Here is a 19,754-nt window from a genome sequence, read left to right as displayed (position 1 = left end):
CACTACCTGCCTATTAGTCACTAGTCAGTAGCTGGCTTGACTATGTATCGCAGTGCTTATGTTCAAGGAACCCTTATTTTACTTAATAATGGGCCCAAAGCACAAGAGTAACGATGCTGGCATTTCAGATATGCCAAAGAGAAGCCATAAAGTGCTTCCTTAAAGTGAAAATGTATGTATATATAGGACAAAACATAGTATATAGGGCTCAGTACTATCTGGAGGTCTTGGAACTTATCTCCTGTGGATAAGGGGGTACTACTGTACTTTAGGAAATGTCTATGCCCCAATTTAGAAAATGCTATACTCTCCATTCTAAAAATTCATTGAGATAAAAATAATAATAAATAGAAATAAAAATTCACTAATATAAAGATAAGCTAAAATCTATCAATTTAACCAGTCACCCAAAAGTTTAATTAACAACAGTCATTGAAATAGGTATGGGGTCAAAGAATCTCCTTAGAAATATAAAAGTGGCTAACACTTTGTATTTTTAGAGTTTTGGAATTAAGATTTTAAAACACCTTTTGGACATCCTGATTTATATGGAATCGAATCTTAACTTGTATATAACAGTGTTAATTACATTTTCATACCTTAGTGGGAGGTGCAAAGTTAATCTATATTCTTAATAGGACCATTTACCCTCAACATACTCCACAGGTGCATACACTCACACAGGCACAAATAGGGTACATGGGTTTCCCCAAGTGCTTCTACTGCTTCTTGCCATCTCTCGAAAGGAGCAGGGACTCAGTGTGTGTGCTCTGAGCTCTCAGAGCGAGAGTATGCCCAATGGCTGGGGAACTCTGCAGCCCACGTCCCTGGCACTGGGAAGGCAGCCGGTTGCTGCTAAGTGCAGCTTTCTAGAGGTTCAGGCCACATGAATCTTACATCATTAGGAAAATATCCACAGTTTAGACGTGGTCCACAAAGTGACTTTTTTCTTTGATCCCAGTGTCAGAACTAGAATAAGAATTCTGGAATGAGATATTGTGTACCAAAAAAAACTTTTTCCCCTTTAGAGAAACCAATAAGCTTTTTTCTTTATACCAATTTATGAGACAAATAATTAATTTCTCAAGTATCACAGTAGATATTAGGGAATATTTGAACTGAAGAAAGACACCATCAACAAGAGGCAGTTACTTTTAGTAAGGCTTAGTTCTGTTTAGTCATGCCATCAGAAGTGAGGACTTTAAACAGCTGGCAAAATAAACCAACAGGCAGAAATGTTATTTACTACTTTTCCTATGGTACTACTGATGTTTCCAAGCAGGGAGGACGCTTTTATTTTCGCCTAGAAGGAAGCTGAAAGTGAAATAGAACAGCCAAATCACTAAAACCCAATGTTGTGTTAAGAAATGGCCTTGTTAGTTTAGCTCACTGGTAGTTCCTTCCGTCATCCTCCTCATCCTTACCTGCCTCATGTGTTAACATACCGATGAAAGGCTGTGGTGACTGATTGGGACAATAGCTAGAGAAGAGACTAATTTTAATATTTAAATTATTCTTGATGGAGCCAGAGCAATCTATTTTCAATGGAATTGGTTAAATATACTATAAAACCTTGGTTTATAACCAACAGAGAAATCTTAAGCTTGAGAGTCTTTAAATATATGTATTTGGCACTTATTTTTCATCTTATTTTACTAATTAGGGGAATCTCAAATGGAAAAAATAAACCCTCAATGTCTTAGGAAATTAAAAGGTTTTAAAAAGCTAACCAAAATTTTGTTAGTGAGTTTATCAGTGAGGTTTGCAGACACTCTCACATGGCAAGCATTACATCTAAAAGTAAAAGCCTTTATACTGTAATGTAACAGCTGGCTGAGAGCAACTAAGGAAAAGAAAAAAAGCATACACTTCCTTCCCAAGAAATAAAATATGACAAAGAATGCAAAAGAGCTATGGGACAGGAGCAAAATCTCCACAATTTCAATGACAACTGAAGCAGAACAGGCTTTCTTTTCCCGCATATTCACGTCCCTGCAATGAACTGCACAAGACCCTATTTGTCACTTGCTCTGGGAAGTGCCTTTAAGTATAAGGAGCCTGGGGAGTACCTCTAAATGTGGGGAGGCTGGTGCCAGCACTACATTTGGTGACAAGGCACAGATTACCAAACCAGACATCAATAAGATTGGAGCACTTGAGAATTAGACAACTGGAATGGACCTATAGGGGCCTAGCAAACCAAAAACCAACCTGTGGTGTACCAGAAGATGTGCTGTTCTTTAGAAGGCCAATCCCAAAGGGACTAGGACACGGGCCCTATCAGCACTGGGAATGGTCGTATTACTGATTAAAATGCACAGGATTCGGAGATAATTGTGGTATAAAGTACAACCAAGCACAACTTATCCCCTGGTAAATGCAAAAGTCTCTAGGAACTGAAACATTATTCTAAATATTCTGAAGCAATCTCCTTTCCCAACAACCACCTCATGTGTATAATAAATATTCCATTTCAGAGCATACTAGCTAGATAAGACACATTAAAACGAAACATTTGTCCAACAAAGATGCCAAACATAGGGGTCTATTTTATTGCATGACGTTTGCATAAGAAAAAATATTATTGAAACCTGTAAGGCATCATGCAATTATCAATAAGCTAATTATTAACAGTATACTTAAGATAGGTGGACATATAATCTAAAATTTAAAAACTAGTTCCAAAAGTACATAAAAAATTTAACATGATGAGCTTTTAATTATAGTTTATATTTGTAGTTTCATATTGTTAAAAAGTGCTTCAAATGTACTGCTGAAAAGTCGCTGTTTATAAATGGCGCTGGGGGTCATGTCAGATTACAAACAGTAAAAACTAATTATCTTCATGGAATTAGAAAGCTAACAATGTGATATTCAAACTTACTTGAATCAGTTTTCAATTGTCACTCAAATTAAGTTGATATAATATTAATAATCTAAAAAATATCTGTTTTCTAACCAACAAAAGTCTATTGAATTCAAGTTATGCATGTTCAACAATCAAATCTCTGAGTAGGCCTGAATGGCAAGACCTGGACCTGAGGCAGGTTGGTAGTATTAGTCAATGTACTGTGCCATCCAGCGGAAGCCTTCTCCATAACCTTGCCTTTTGAGCACACTGCACATAAAAACTTCTAATGGCCGGGCATTCAGTTCTTTCAGAGATACATTGCCCTAGAAGAGAAGACAAACATTATGCTGGATGAAACCTTTGTGGAATAAAAGCCCCGCTCCCCAGCAGAATTATAGCTTATGTATCGTAGAACAAAAGGTGACTGGATAAAGCCACTTTAGGACCAAATGGGAAAAAGGTGGGCTTGTGAGGCATACAGGAATGAAAATGAAAATAATCTTTGACTGACTGAGAGAAATTTCAAGTTACCTCAACTGGCTTCACAAATATTAAGGATGAATATTCTCTATGTAGGTTTATGACTAAACAAGGCATTAGCTAAAATTAATATGTAATTGAGTTATTAAAAGGAAGATACAGAAACAAACCAAAGTCTACCTTGTGTAACGTAAGAGTTTCCTTCTATAGGCTGCAGTACTTCTAAAATCAGAGTATATGTAAACCAAGGAAATTTTGTAAACTCTAGAAAAAAATTTTGTTTTCATTCGAAGATCTAATTGACTTTATTAAGCAGTCGATGAATCTAGCAACATCTAATCTAGAACTAGAAGAGTGCCCCGAACTCTGGGATTTTTCAGTACTAAGGCCCCTCTCCTGAACAAATTTTAGTGGAAATGAATGCAAAAATAATGCATCTTAAAGTTTATTAAGTATGTGTTTAGAAAACCCAAAACACTCCTATGCCCAAATTTACATTTTATTTTTATCTCTGGTGAGCTCAGGGCCTACACACTAAACTGGTGGCCTAAATACACTACTGGTATGCTTAAACATTCAAGTGTATTATTTGGTGGTTAATTTTGAAAATTTATTTAGCTTTAGCTTAGCTGGTGTAGCTTAGTGTTTGAGCGTTGACTTCTGAAGCAGGAGGTCATGGTTCGATTCCCGGTCAGGGCACATGACTGGGTTGTGGGCTCAATCCCCAATGTGGGGCGTACAGGAGGCAGACAATCAATGATTCTTTCTCATTACTGATGTTTCTATCTCTCTCTCCCTCTCCCTTCCTCTCTGAAATCAATAAAAATCTATTTAAATTTAAAAAAAAAAACCTTTGAAAGCTTTGATTTAGTCTCCCATAAACATGAGCTTTGACATTTTTGTTATCACCAAGAAAAGGTCACATTCAGTGTTATAAAGAAAACAGTGAGGACATTTAAATAAAACATCCCAAAATGTATAAATGACAGGTATTTTTATTTAAGTATAGGTGGTATACAATATTATATTAGTTTCAGGTGTACAATATAGTGATTCAACATTTTTATACCTTACAATGTGATCACCCCACTAATTCTTTTTTTTTTAATGTATTTTTATTGATTTCAGAGAGGAAGGGAGAGGAAGAGAGAGATAAAAACATCAATGATGAGAGAGAATCATTGATTGGCTGCCTCTTGCAAACCCCCTACTGGGGATCGAGCCTGCAACCCGGGCATGTGCCCTTGACCAGAATCGAACCTGGGACCCTTCAGTCTGCAGGCCAGTGCTCTGTCCATTGAGCCAAACCAGCCAGGGCACACCACTAATTCAAGTAATCATCTGTCAACATGCAAACTTTTCACAATATTCTTGACTATATTCCCCTTCACCTTTTTCACCGTTCCCTTCATCCTCCACCCCTCTGACAAGCATCCCTTTGGTGTTGTTTCTATAAGTCTGTTTTTGCATTATTCTGTTTTAAATTCTACATATAAGTGAAACCATACTGTATTTGTCTTTCTCTGTCTGACTTATTTCATTTACCATAATGTCCTCTAGGATCATCTATGTTGTCCCAAATGGCAAAATTTCTTTTTTAGCGCAACACACACACACACACCCCTCCTTTATCTACTCATCTACTGACAAACACCTATGTTGCTTCTGTATCTTGGCTATTGTAAACAATGCTGCACTGAAAATAGGGGTGCATATGTCTTTTTAAATTAGTATTTTCAATTTCTTCAGATAAATACCCAGGGATGGAACTGCTGGGTCATATTGTAGTTCTATTTTTAATATTTTGAGGAAACTCTATACTGTTTTCCACAGTGACTATACCAATTTACAATCCAACCAACAGTGCCCAAGGGTTCCCTTTTCTCCACATCCTTGCCAACACATTTGATAACATTTTTATAACAGCCATTATGACTAGTGTTCAATATGTTTTGTTTTTTTATAATTCTTTATTGTTGAAAGTATTACATATGTCCCTCTTTATCCCCCATTGACCCCCTCCAGCCCGCTTCAATGTGGTTTTGATTTGTATTTCCCTGATGATTAGTGATGTTGAGTAAATGCTAGTTTTTAAGGAAAGAAAAAAAAAAGATGAAGGGCTTGAGTAGTTGGATGATAGTAATCTAAAAAGACATTTCGTTGTACACATGAAACTAGTATAATGTTATATGTCAATTATACCTTAATTTTTTTAAAAAAGGATCCAGATTGTACCAATTAGGCTAATAACATGATTACTGTTAGGGGTAGTGTTGAAATAAACTATTTCAGAAGATAAAAATATACTGTTGAATGAAGTATTCATACTTGTCAAACCTTTTTTTTTTTTACCTTTCCTGTTGTCTGACCATATAAACCAAACATCTCTCGTAATCTCTCTTCACTGATGGCTTCAGGTCTGTCGATCTTATTCCCAAAAATCAGTATAGGCACATTAGCAATGGTTTCATCTGTCATTAGTGACTGAAAACAAACAAACATGAAAGCAAAATGAAACACAGATGTTGATATGAAACCATCCGAGGGGCTTATTTTGACAAGACACCAAATGAGCATCAAGGACTTGTTCTCTATCATAACATGTCAGTTTTTTTTGTGTGTTTTTTTTTTAAATATATTTTATTGATATTTTACAGAGAGGAAGGGAGAGGGATAGAGAGCTAGAAACATCGATGAGAGAGAAGCATCGATCAGCTGCCTCCTGCACACCTCCCACTGGGGCTGTGCCCGCAACCAAGGTACATGCCCTTGACCGGAATCGAACCCGGGACCCTTCAGTCCGCAGGCCGATGCTCTATCCACTGAGCCAAACTGGTTTCGGCATAACATGTCAGTTTTGCTAACTTTCTTTGGCAAACTTTTCCTCAATTTTAAGTGAGCTCAATGAACCCTTCACCTGAATCCTCTGTCTTCCTAAGGCTCCTTCTGTGGATGCTCACATTGTTCACTCTGTGAATCAATGAGGTACAGCGACCATAGCCAATGCCTTAAAAATGGGCAGACTGATTTCATTTCTAGTTCTGCTGCTTCTGAGCTGTGAGATCTTGGACAAATAGGTCTCACTGAAGTTCACAGAAAATGGAGTAGTAGCACCTACTTTATGGAGTGGATTTGAGAATTAAATGAGGTAATATGTATAGTGTGTGGCATAAGGTAGGAACTCAGTAATTCCCTAACCCTGCTGCATGACCACAGAACCTAACTGGACTTTTTCGCATGAACAAGTATTTCCTTGCCTGTTCTGGGCAGAGGCAGAGGCATCCAACCTTCAAATCATGGACCTGCTCTCTCATTGGCCTTGCTTGCTGCTCCTGAGCCGCTTTAAGAAGCATCTGATCTAGGGAAGGTAAGGGGAAGTAGCTACCCATGGCTCGGCTCATTCCTGGGAGTAGTGACAAAGATGGTATGTTATACCATTTCCAGGTTCTGGCCAACTCGATAAGAAACTGGCAGCCTAGGATGATCGGGGGTTCAAGACCAAGCCACTCCAGGAATGTAGCAAACATGAGATATACTACAAGGACACACTGCCCAGAGTGAGCTCAAGTCTTCAGGAAGGAAGTGTGCGTTAGTACTTCCTCAATAGCTACTCCCTCTGCATTCTAAATAATCGCTGAGCTCCATAACTTGCCAGGAGTGACATCAGAGACTACAGAAAAGCTGCACTCTAATACCTAGATCTCCAACCTATTTCCTCAGGTTTACTAGTAATTCAACTGTTTAGTTTTAATTATTTAACTTACATCAAGTTCTTCTTTTGATTCTAACAGCCTTTCATGGTCTGCACAATCCACCAGAAATACAATGCCATTGATAGCAGGAAGGTAGTTTTTCCACACTCTTCGAGCTAACGAAAACAATTAGAAGTTAGATTTTATTTGCTGGTCAAACTTAGAAGATGGTTTGATGAGAGTCCAATAAAATATCAAGTGTAATTATCCCTTAGCTGCTGCTACTTCATATATACAGTTAATCTTTTACCTACTGTTGCCAAATATTTCCAGAAGAAATTTCAGGCTTTCCTTGATTGTGGGCAAGTCAATACTTTGCGCCAATTTTCCCACGTTTTATAAGTAGTATTCATATCTGCTACCAATGATGGACAATGATGCTTGTTAAGTTCATTGGAGAACTGCTATTATTTTCATATGCAGTATTCATTTTTTCACATTTCTAGTTTATCAGTTTTTCGTTTTCTTTTATTTTTTTTGCTGGGGATAAATTTGGAGTCAGTGGCAGAAGGAAATTGGTACTAGGTACAGACTTAAGTTAAAATAATAAAAGCATACTGTTGTACTCATAACAGAAATAAACTAAAGTCTATAAAAACATACGGTAATTTTTTTCCATGACATTCTTTTCTAAAGAAAAGAGTTTTTGGAATGCCCCAGAGAAAAATACCTTTTTTCTCTGACTTCAGTTTTATGACATATCTTTAAAACAATATAGAAATGAAGTCTCAGATGAGCTCCATTAGATTTTAATTCCCTGTAATCATTATATTCTAGAAACTACTTTATAGTAGGTCCTCGGGTTACGTCCGAGATTCGTTCCTACAGCGAGATGTAATGCAATTTTCGCCATAAGTCAGAACCCACCTACACAAGCACCTATGTCACTCACATGGAGCACACACACAGCAGTAATGAAGTGAAACAGTGAAAAAAATTTAAAAGAAAGATAACAACTCCTGATCTTTACTTGTGGTAAATAAATAATAAAAAACATAAAGCACATACACTGAGTGGCCAGATTATTATGATCTCTGAACGCATAATAATCTGGTCACTCAGTGTACATCATATATAATAAAAGGCTAATATGCAAATTGTCCCCTTGACCAGGAGTTCGACCAGCAGGCAGGCCGGCCAACCGCCCATGTCCCCTCCCCCTGGCCAGACCCCACCCACGCACGAATTCATGCACTGGGCCTCTAATATATATATCTATATATAGAAAAGCCTAAGCGACCGGACAACCGGCAAGTAATTATGACATGCATTGACCAGCAGGGGGCAGATGCTCAATGTAGGAACTGCCCCCTGGTAGTCAGTGCGCTCCCATAGCCAACCTCCTGTGACTGGCCAACCTCCCTCGGTCCCTCCCACAAGCTGGCCGGCCCCAATCGGGACTGGGCAAGATGGCCCCAACTGGCCCAATCACAGGCCAGGCTGAGGGACCCCCACCCATGCACGAATTTGTGCACTGGGCCTCTAGTGTGTGTGTGTGTGTGTGTGTGTGTGTGTGTGTGTATGTATATACACAGTTTATTTTTTTTTATAAATAAACTAGAGGCCCGCTGCACAAAAATCGTGCACAGGGGAGGGGGGTATCCCTCAGCCCAGCCTGCACCCTCTCCAATCTGGGACCCCTCTCACAATCCAGGACTGCTGGCTCCCAACTGCTCACCTGCCTGCCTTCCTGATTGCCCCTAACCACTTGCCTGCCTGCCAGCCTGATCACCCCCTAACCACTCCCCTGCCAGCCTGATTGATGCCTAACTGCTCCCCTGCAAGCCTGTTTGCCCCTAACTGCCCTCCCCTGCAGGCCTGGTCACCCCTAACTGCCCTCCCGTGCAGGCCTGGTCCCCCCCACTGCCTTTCCCTGCAGGCCTTGTTGCCCCCAACTTCCCTCCTCTGCCAGCTTGGTCACCCCTAACTGCCCTCCCCTGCAGGCTTGATCACCCCCAACTGCCCTCCCTTGCAGGCCTGGTCCCTCCAACTGCCCTCCCCTGCTGGCCTGATCGCCCACAACTGCCCTCCCTTGTAGGCCTGGTCCCTCCCAACTGCCCTCCCCTGCTGGCCATCTTCTGGTGGCCCACTTGTGTCCACATGGGGGCAGGATCTTTGACCACATGGGGGCAGCCATCTTATGTGTTGGAGTGATGGTCAATCTGCATATTACTCTTTTATTAGATAGAATAGAGGCCTGGTGCACAGGTGGGGGCCAGCTGGTTTGCCCTGAAGGGTGTCCTGGATCAGGGTGGGGGTTCCCTTGGGGCGTGGGGCAGCCTGGGCGAGGGGCCTGTGGTGGTTTGCAGGCCGGCCACGCCCCCTGGCAACCCAAGCAGAGGCCCTGGTATCTGGGGTTTATTTATCTTCTACAATTGAAACTTTGTAGCCTGGAGCGGAGCCAAGCCTTCTGCTTGCTCCGTGGCGGCAGCTATTTTTTTGGGGGGTTATGTATCTTCTATAATTGAAACTTTGTAGCCTTAAGCGAAGCCTGGGCCAGCCAGGGTGTGCGGAAAGCTTGGCTTCCTCCATCACCAGGGGCAACCCTAGCCTCCTGCTCTTTCCAGCTCTGTGGCTGCCACCATTTCTGTTTGGGTTTATGTATCTTCTATCATTGAAACTTTGTAGCCTTGAGTGGAGGCCTAGGCCAGCAAGGGCAGGCGGAAAAATTGGCTTCCTCCATTGCCAGGGAAACCCAAGCCTCCCTCCTGCTCTCTGTGGCCATAGCCATCTTGGTTGGGTTTATTTGCATATTCGCTCCTGATTGGCTGGTGGGTGTGGCTTGTGGGTGTAGCGGAGAGATGGTTAATTTGCATATTACTCTTTTATTAGATAGGATGGAAGATGGCAACGTAACCACGAAACAATGTATGTCGAGTCCGATGTAACCCAAGGACTGCCTGTATATGTATTTCAAACAATTATGTCTCAAATGTGCTTTCTTTCTTTCTTTCTTTCTTTCTTCCTTTATTTTTTTTTAATCCTCACCCGAGGATATTTTTCCATTGATTATTTTTTAGAGAAAGTGAAAGAGAGAGGGAAAGACAGAGAGAAATATCAATGTCAGAGAAACACGCTGATTGGTTACCTCCTGCACGCACCCTGACCAGGGCCCTAGCCAGGGAGCAGCCAGCAACCAAGGTACATGCCCTTGATGAGAATCAAACCTGGAACCTTTTAGTCTGCAGGCCGATGCTCTATCCACTGAGCCAGACCAGCTAGGGCTCAAATGTGCTTTCACTAACCACAGCCACTTAAAATCTTTTCAACTATCTATCATATGAGATTTTTAGAATGCTCACCAACTTTGTACTATTCTTTATTTACAAGTTACTATGTGCTGGGTACTGCCAAGTCCTTTTGGGAATATAAAAAAATGAACAGATTTTAGTTCCAGAAAGTTTAGGAGAAGAGATAAGGCAGTCCTTTCAAACTTGCAGACATGCACACAAACGCCCTACATGTTGTGGAAGTACAGCTGAGAGCACTTCCAGCTACAAGCAGTTCCTTGGGGAAGGTAGCAGCACTCACCCTGGGCCCTAAATGTGGGTCACTCATGTGCAGATGGGAATGGCATGAGCAAAAGCACAGAGGTGGGAGAACACCAAGAAGGTTTGGTTTGGTTAGAATAAAGAGAATGGGAAGGGGAATAGTGGGAAATAAAAACTTGGAAAGTAAACTGGAACCAGATCATAGAAATTCCAAATGCCAGATCAACAAGTTTGGCCTTTAATTTATAGATAATGAGTTAGCCACTAAAGGTTTTTCATACAAAGCAGTAACATATTCATAACATGATTATGATAATAAGTGAGAGGTGGATTAGGGCAGAGAGAAAATGGAGGCTCAATTTTACTCATTTTCTTTACCACCAAAAGCAATTCAAACTTCAATTGACCAGGAGTATCATAAAAATCACCCTTTGCTTTTAAAGCATTATCTAGGGGTAATAATTCCTAACTTTTAAGTCTACTTTGGCTTTCCTTGAGTAGAATGAGATTTCATGCACTGGAACATAATGGTCATGGTTTTATTAAGTTAAAATAAAGCTTCTACAAGAGTAATAGAATCTTACCTTGAACATGTCCTCCCAGATCAAAAGTTGTAAAGGTCATGCCAGCAATGGTTAGTTCTTCTGAAGCTAAATAATAATAAAAAATATTTTTACAACATGAAAATCGAAATCCATTCATGGTATATATTGCTAATTTTGATTTACTTTAACTGAAAAAAAGGTCAAACATTTAGGAACTGATAAAATAATTCTTTATTGTAATTAGATATACTCCAATTCATATTGATGGTATAACACAAGTAATGGTAATATTCAATTCTACCCACCACAAACCCATCACTTATTTATTTTTCCTTCTCTATTTCTCCTGCTAAAATGTTAATCTATTCAGGTAATTCTTTTTTGTGAATTCTTTCAACCTAATAATTTCCTGCAAGTCAGCTTAAATAATATAGGTGAAATAAACAATTTTCTCTTATGGCTGTCAAATTTTATATGTGACAGTCTTTAATGACAAACACAAATATAATAAAAAAAATTGGCCATTATTTCTTCAAATATTTTTTCTGCTCCCTACCTTCCCCTTCTGGGACTTCAATTATAGGTCTTCTGGACAGCTTGATATTGTCCCAGAAGTCACTGAGGCTCTGTTCCTTGTTTTTCAGTCATTTTTTCCTCTGTGCTTCATTTTATAGTTTCTATTGCATTGACTTAAGTTCACTGGTCCTTCTTTCTGCACTACTGGCACTGTCTAATTTGCTATTAAGCCTATCCAGTGAAAATTTCATTTCAGATATTCTATTTTTATTTCTAGAAGTTCCATTTGGTTCTTTTTAAAAAATATTTTTTTATTGATTTCAGAGAGGAAGAGAAAGGGAGATAGAAACATCAATGATGAGAATCATCGATCAGCTGCCTCCTGCACACACCCCCATCCCCTTTACTGGGGATCGAGCCTGCAACCCGGGCATGTGCCTTTGACTGGAATCGAACCCTGGACCCTTCAGACCGCAGGCTGACGCTCTATCCACTGAGCCAAACCAGCCATGGCCCATTTGGTTCTTTAATATCTTCCATTTCTCTTGTTATGTTCATGTTTTCCTTAAATCCTTGAGCATATTCATTAACAGCTGTTTTCACTTTCTTATCTGCTAATTCTATCATCTTTGTCAATTCTGGGCCTCTTTCTACTGATTGATTTTTCTCCTGGTTATGGATTATATTTTCCTGCTTCTTTGCATGTCTAGTAATTTTTTATTTTTATCCTCACCTAAGGATATATTCATTGATATTTTAGAAAGAGGGCAAGGGGGAGAGAGAAATAATGACATGAGAGAAACATCGATGGGCTGCAATCCCACCCCCCACATACACACGAAACCTAGGTATGTGCCCTGACGGGGAATCCAACCTACAACCCTTTGGTGTAAGGAACAATGCTCCAACCAACTGAGCCACACCAGTCAGGGCTCTAGTAATCTTTTTATTAGATGGTGGATTTTGTTGTATTCTTTTGAAGAAAGTGGACTTTGTTCTGGCAGGCAGTTGATTGCAAATCAGTTTTTACGCTTTGTTAGGAAAGATTTAAAGTAGCCTTTACTTTGAGGCCACTTTAATCCATTACTAAGGTAGGACCCTTTTGGAATTTTTATCAAATGCCCTATGTATTCAACCAAATCTCCCCATTCTGGCTGATGGGAATGTGAATGATTTCCGGTGCCATGTAAGCACTTGGAACTATTTGGCTAACAGATCTGCTCCAGTCCCTCCTCCAGAAACTGTTCTTTGACTGGCTATGTGGAGTTTTACACTATGTGTGCACAGATTGGTATTCGGCCACAAAAAATGTTCAAAGTTCTTTCTCTGCAGAGCTCCTTTCTCTCTGGTACTCTTGCCCAACAAATTCTAGTCACCTCTACCTCTCCAAATTCTGGTCTCTGTCTCCTCAACTCACCAAAACTACTGGGTTATGTTTGGGTTTCATCTCCCTGCCCATGGTCTGAAAATTATCTCCTGTGAAAAAGCTTAAATAAAGAAGGTTTCTTTTCCTTCTCTCAGGAATCATAGTCATGTGCTAACTATTGCCCAATGTCTGAAAAACAGTTGTAGTATATCTTTTTGTCCAGTTTTCTAGTTGTTTACAGTGGGAATGTAATTCCAGGCTCTATTACTCCCTTGTGGCCAAAAGCAGAAGTCCCCTACAATTACAATGAAAGGTTCAGTTTAATTGTTACTATTCAGCATAACTGCTAAGGCCCCAGAATAGTTTATCTTGTTAAAAATTCTGTACGTAGAGTGCCAATCAAATAAATAATTAATGCAATTTGTGGTCCAAGTGTGTTCCTTTCCATAAGGAAAAGATAATGGTTGGATGTAGTTGGAAAACTATGGTTATATTCCCTGCTTTATTAAAGAAGTCCCAGTTTGATTAATTTAAGACACAGAACACTGTTGGCATCCCAGGAAATTTCCTCTAGCCCCCTCCCAGTCAGTCCCCAGAAAAAAACTGATCTGAATTCTGCCACCACAGGTCAGTTTTGTCTGTTCTAGAATTTCATATAAATAGTATCATACAGTATGTAATTTTTTTATGACCAGCTTCTTCCATGCAGTATAATATGCATCAATAATGTATCAGTAATTTCTTCCTCTTTCTTGTTCAGTAGAAGTCCATTGTTTACCCATTATATTTTTAAATATATTTTTATTGATTTCAGAGAGAAGGGAGAAGGAGAAAAAGATAGAAACACTAATGAAGAGAATCACTGATTGTCTGTCTCCTGCACACCCCACACTGGAGATCGAGCCTGCAACCTGGACATGTACCCTGACCAGGAATCAAAACATGACCTCCTTGTTCATAAGTCGATGCTCAACCACTGAGCCACACCAGCTGGGCCCATTCTTTTTTTTATGAATATCTGAGATGTTTCCAATTTTTGGTTATTACAAATAAAGCTAGTATAAGCATTCTTATACAATGATTTTGGTGAACATATGTTCTTATTTCTCTTAAATAAATACCTAATAGTGGAACTGCCAGATCATAGGGTAGAATATATACGCTACTTTTTTCACATCTGCTTTTGATTAATTGAAAAATATAAATTGACTTGGTGACTTGAGCTGCAGGAAGGTTGAGACAGCAACTGTTCGTGCCACTGCTTATATTCCTACTACTTAGAATAATGTCTGGCATAAAGTAGGTGCTCAATAAATATTTGTTGAATAGGTAAAAGAGAGCAACATCAAAAAATTTAAAAAATGACTTATACATAATATAAGACCACTTTGTAGTCTCTTCCATTTCTGTTGTTTTTGCAGACAATTTTTTAAACTCAATTGCACAGTATTGTTGTTTCAGAATCTTATTTGCCAAGTCCCATTCTTTTCTCATAATATAAAAAAAGATTTGTCAATGTTATAAAATCTTCCTTTTTCAACACCACTAATAGTTTTATAGATAAAATCTTACTTTGTTCTGTTCTATTCTCCTACCTTGTACTTTATTTACTGAAGTAAATAACTATCATATTACCTACTTTTTGGTGCAGTTCTCAATTTTATACTCGTTATTTAAGGCCACACCGCTCATTATTTCATAATCGATCTGTGGATTAACTTGTCTTTAAATTCTGTGTCTATGTAACTCAGTCTTTTCAACAGTAAAAGTGAGTTTCCAGTTACTTATATGTTAGGTTTCTTTGTAATAACTGTCACTTTAACTTTAGTTTCTCAAAAGGTACCTATTACATAACCTTATATATATATGATAGTATGTATTAAGTCATTATTAATGTCTTTCAGGAAGTTTTTCTTAAAGAAAGCACAGTAAATTATTTTAAAACTTTCCATAAGTATATCAATATATGACTTCTTTTTCAGAATAATTCTATGATCTTGGGGAGAAACCAAGATGGCGGCATAGGTAAACACCTAAACTGCTGCCTCGCACAACAATTTCAAAACTACAACTAAAAGACAGAACGGACACCATCCAGAACCGCAGGAAAGCTGGCTGGGTGAAAATTCTACAACTCGAAGGAAAGAGAAAGCTCACAGAGAATTGGAGGTACGGCAAAGGGGCTTTGTGCGCGCAGAGAGGAAGGGCGGCTGAGAGCCTGGCTGACTTTCTCTGGAGGAAGGGGGAAGGAAGCCTCCGACCGCACTGAACCCCAGTTCTGACTGCACTGAACCCCAGTTCCGGGCGAACCCCTGGGGACCCACGCTCTTACGGGGGGAGTCTGGACTCTCGGGCGGAGACTCGGGAGCCGGGGAAGGCGGAGGACTGAAAGTGCGCACGCGCGCGCGCGCCAGTGCGCACAAAGGCTGCGGAAGTTGCCACAGACTTTCCCTAGTGGAAGGGAGTCAGAGGATTCTGACTGCACTGCGCCCCAGTTCTGACTGCAGTGAACCCCAGTTCCAGGCAAGCCCCTGGGGACCCACGCTCTTGTGGGGGGAATCTGGACTCTCAGGCGGAGACTCGAGCTGGGGAAGGCGGAGGACTGAAAGCGCACATGCGCGCAAGGGCAAGGCTGACAGGAAGCCAAGACTGAGACTCCACCCCATCCAAGCTGAGCACAGAGGCTATTGCAAGTTGGCAAGTCTAATACTATAAGGCTGTCTCCAGCACCGAACTTCTCCCAGCATAGACACAGCTGATCCTTACAGCCAACTGGCCCGGAGGTCAACTCTTCCCAGTGATACCAACAACAATAAAGACTTAATTACAACAAGGCTGTACACACAGTCCACAAAGGGGTGCACCAAGAGTGTCCACCTCAGGTTAACTGGGGAAGCAGACCCACTGGGCCATATTGGAAACCTAGCACAAATATCTACCTTACCAACTCAGGGAATCAGTGAAAATGCGGGGTCAAAGAATCAGATCACAAATGAAAGAAATGGAGGAAAACAAACGACTGGATATAGAATTCAAAACCACAGTTATAAGACTTTTTAAGAATATCCTAGAAAAGGCCGAAAAATATAACGAGACCCTCGAAGATATGAAAAAGGACCAACTAGAAATTAAACATACACTGACTGAAATAAAAAATATTATACAGAGACCCAGAAACAGAATAGAGGAACACAAGAATCAAGTCAAAGAATTGAAATACAAAGAAGCAAAAAACACTCAACCGAAAAAGCAAAAAGCAAAAAAAAAAATCCAAAAAGTTGAAGATAATGTAAGAAGACTCTGGGACAACTTCAAGCGTACCAACATCAGAATTATGGGGGTGCCAGAAGAAGAGAGAGAGCAAGATACTGAAAACCTATTTGAAGAAATAATGACCGAAAACTTCCCCCACCTGGTGAAAGAAATAGACTTACAAGTCCAGGAAGCTCACAGAACCCCAAACAAAAGGAATCCAAAGAGGACCACACCAAGACACATCATAATTAAAATGCCAAGAGCAAAAGACAAAGAGAGAATATTAAAAGCAGCAAGAGAAAAACAGTTAATTACCTACAAGGGAGCACCCATACGACTGTCAGCTGACTTCTCAACAGAAACGATGCAGGCCAGACGGGAGTGGCAAGAAATTTTCAATGTGATGAATAGCAAGAACCTACAACCAAGATTACTCTACCCAGCAAAGCTATCATTCAGAATTGAAGGGCAGATAAAGAGCTTCACAGATAAGAAAAAGCTGAAGGAGTTCATCACCACCAAACCAGTATTATATGAAATGCTGAAAGGTATTCTTAAAGAAGAGGAAGAAGAAAAAAGTAAAGATAAAAATTATGAACAACAAATACATATCTATCAACAAGCGAACCTAAAAATCAAGTGAATTAAAAACCTGAGGAACAGAATAATCTGGTGAATATAATAGAATCAGGGGCATAGAAAGGGAGTGGACTGATAATTCTCAGGGGGAAAGGGGTATGGGGGGTTCATGAAGAGAATGGACAAAAATCATACACCTATGGATGAGGACAGTGGTGGGGAGGTAAGGGCAGAAGGTGGGGTGGGAAATGGGTGGAGGGGAGCTATGGGGGGAAAAAGGAGAAATAATTGTAATAATCTGAATAAAGATTTATTTAAAAAAAAAAAAAGAATAATTCTATGATCTTTATATTAGGTATTGTTGAAGTTGTTAGGACTAGAAAAATAACTGGTTAATAAATGGAGTCACCAGTAAAGTATAAGAGTGTAATCTGGAAAGAAAAGAAAACAACTACTATCTGTCCACTTGAATAATGATTAAAATAGCACAGCTTTAAAATCTGAAAGAAACTTATGTATGTAAACAAAGTTATGGTGACTTATAGAGCCTAAGTAATATCTGGTTGGATAGACCTTAATTATGTCATAGTCGCTGAGATAGTAACTTTTTAATTGCTTTAGCTGAAGAGGAGTGTACTAACTGATAAGATCTGAGTATTATTTCAAGATCTAAATATACTTCTGGTAGTTGGGTCACCTATTATTTACTATTTAAGAGCAGGTCAAATCACCTGATTATAATATATCCATACAAAAAAAATCCCAAAATAAAAAAAAAAAACTTTCAGTTAGCGCCTATGAATAAAGTAATAAAAATAACAATGTATGGGGGAATATACTTACTGGGATGTAACGTTGGGACATGTTGTCCAAGTCTGTCATCTTTTAGCATGTGTAGCAATGTTGTTTTTCCTGCATTATCCAATCCAAGAAATACCAATTTACCAGTTTTCTTATATAATCCTATAGAGAGAGCTTTGATTAATCAAAGTAATATCTGACACAGATTATCCAAATAAAATGACCTTCAATAAAATATATTTTTTAATATATTTTTATTGATTTTTTACAGAGATGAAGGGAGAGGGATAGAGAGTTAGAAACATCGGATGAGAGAGAAAAATCGATCAGCTGCCTCCTGCACACCCCCTACTGGGGATGTGCCCGCAACCAAGGTACATGCCCTTGACCGGAATCAATCCTGGGACCCTTCAGTTCGCAGGCTGACGCTCTATCCACTGAGCCAAACCAGTTAGGGTTCAATAAAATATATTAACAGTTTAGTTATTTAGATCCTTTTCTTAATTACTCTGATTTTTTTTATAAAGAAACACCTATTAAACTTTTGAACTTTCAAGACTTTATAAACTGGCCTGAATAAACTTGGGACTTCTAACCTATTTTTAGTTTTGAAGAGCTATTTTAAATATATTATGATTTGGGAAATCAATCATTACAAAACTAAACTTTACCCCTATCAATGAATGTGTGTGTTATTTAAACTTATCTGTAATGCCGAAATCCGTCCCCTTGGCAATTTGGGGGTAAATATATGTGTCTTCCCGCTCATAAAATTATTGAAATAATGTATTTATGAAGGTAGAACAAAAGAAAAAATAAAGAAAATTTAATGGATGAAAATAAATTAAGTATTTTTGACAATAAAAATTACAGCGAGGCTCTGGCCAATGTGTTCAGTGGTTAGAGCAGTCAGCCTGAACACTGAAGGGTTGCAGGTTCAATTCCTGATCAAGGGCATGTATCTGGGTTGCAGGTTCCATCCTGGGCCCTGGTCAGGCACCTGTGGGAGGCAACCAATCGATGTCTTTCTCACATCCATGTTTCTCTCTCTTCCTCTGCTTCCCACTCCCTCCCTCCCTCCCACTCTCTCTAAAAATCAATGGGAAAAATATCCTTAGGTGAGGATTAACAAACAAACAAAAAAAAATTTACAGTAAGCTTTTCAGTAACAGTTTTGTTCATTGTCAAATTTCCCTGAGAATAAGATTAAGGTTTACAGGATTGCATAAAACTAAGCATCAAAATAAAACACATAATTTTAGATGTATAACCAAGCATTGATAAAATCATAAATAAATAGAAAAAAAAGATAGCATTGACCAAATTATAGACTGGCATTTACTGTCATTCCATATTGAGCCTTATTATTTTTCTTCAAATATTTTTAAGAGCAGTTTTAGATTTACAACAAAATTGACAGGCAGAGATTTCCCATGTGTCCTGTTTCCACACACATATAACCTCCCCTATTATCAACATCACCCACCAAAATGATATCCTGTTTTTCTTTTTTAAAATATATTTTTATTCAGAGAGAGAAAGGGAGAGGGAGAGAAAGATAGAAACATCAATGATGAGAGAGAATCATTGATTGGCTGCCTCCTGCATGCCCCACTCTGGGGATGGAGCCTGCAACCTGGGCATGTGCTCCAACCAGGAATTGAACCGTGACCTCCTGATTCATAGATCATCTAACAATACGGATCCTTAGGGGAAGATTATCTTCCATATTTACTTGAGCTGGGATAAGACATTTATTTGATCTTTATGAATTCTGACTAGTAACTTCTTTAAACATTTTTATTTCTTAAAAGGTCTCTACAGCCCGACCAGTGTGATTCAGTTGGCTGAACGTTGTCCCATGCACCAAGAGGTTGCCGGTTCCATAACCAGTAAGGACATATGTCCGGGTTGCTGGCTTGATCCCCAGTAAGGGGGCGTGCAAGAGACAGCCAATTGATGTTTCTCTCTCATAGATATTTCTATCTCTCTCCCTCTCCCTTCCTCTCTCTCTAAAAGCAATAGAAAAAAATTTGTTGTTAATCCTCACCAGAAGATATTTTTCCATTGATTGTTAGGGAGAATGGAAGAGAGGAAAGACAGAGAGAAACACATTGA

The 19,754-nt window shown here is 39.3% G+C and overlaps 1 protein-coding gene across 1 annotated transcript in view; it reads right to left on the bottom strand.

Moving 5' to 3' along the window:
- Positions 1 to 2,695: 2,695 nt before the first annotated feature.
- Positions 2,696 to 19,754, bottom strand: part of SAR1B (secretion associated Ras related GTPase 1B) — a 30,332-nt gene continuing 13,273 nt past the window's right edge. Inside the window, exons 3-7 of the mRNA XM_080672396.1 lie at positions 17,679 to 17,798; positions 11,159 to 11,224; positions 7,096 to 7,199; positions 5,684 to 5,815; positions 2,696 to 3,174 (exon numbers count right to left, since the gene is read on the bottom strand). Coding sequence (XP_080528522.1) covers positions 3,058 to 3,174; positions 5,684 to 5,815; positions 7,096 to 7,199; positions 11,159 to 11,224; positions 17,679 to 17,798 — 539 coding nt within the window. The 3' untranslated portion in view covers positions 2,696 to 3,057. The remainder of the gene's footprint in view (positions 3,175 to 5,683; positions 5,816 to 7,095; positions 7,200 to 11,158; positions 11,225 to 17,678; positions 17,799 to 19,754) is intronic.

The sequence above is a fragment of the Plecotus auritus genome (genome assembly GCF_963455305.1).
Source record: "Plecotus auritus genome assembly, chromosome: 6".
Lineage (NCBI taxonomy): Eukaryota > Metazoa > Chordata > Mammalia > Chiroptera > Vespertilionidae > Plecotus > Plecotus auritus.
Note: the sequence above shows the minus strand (reverse complement) of the source record. Positions and strands in the feature narration are given on the sequence as shown.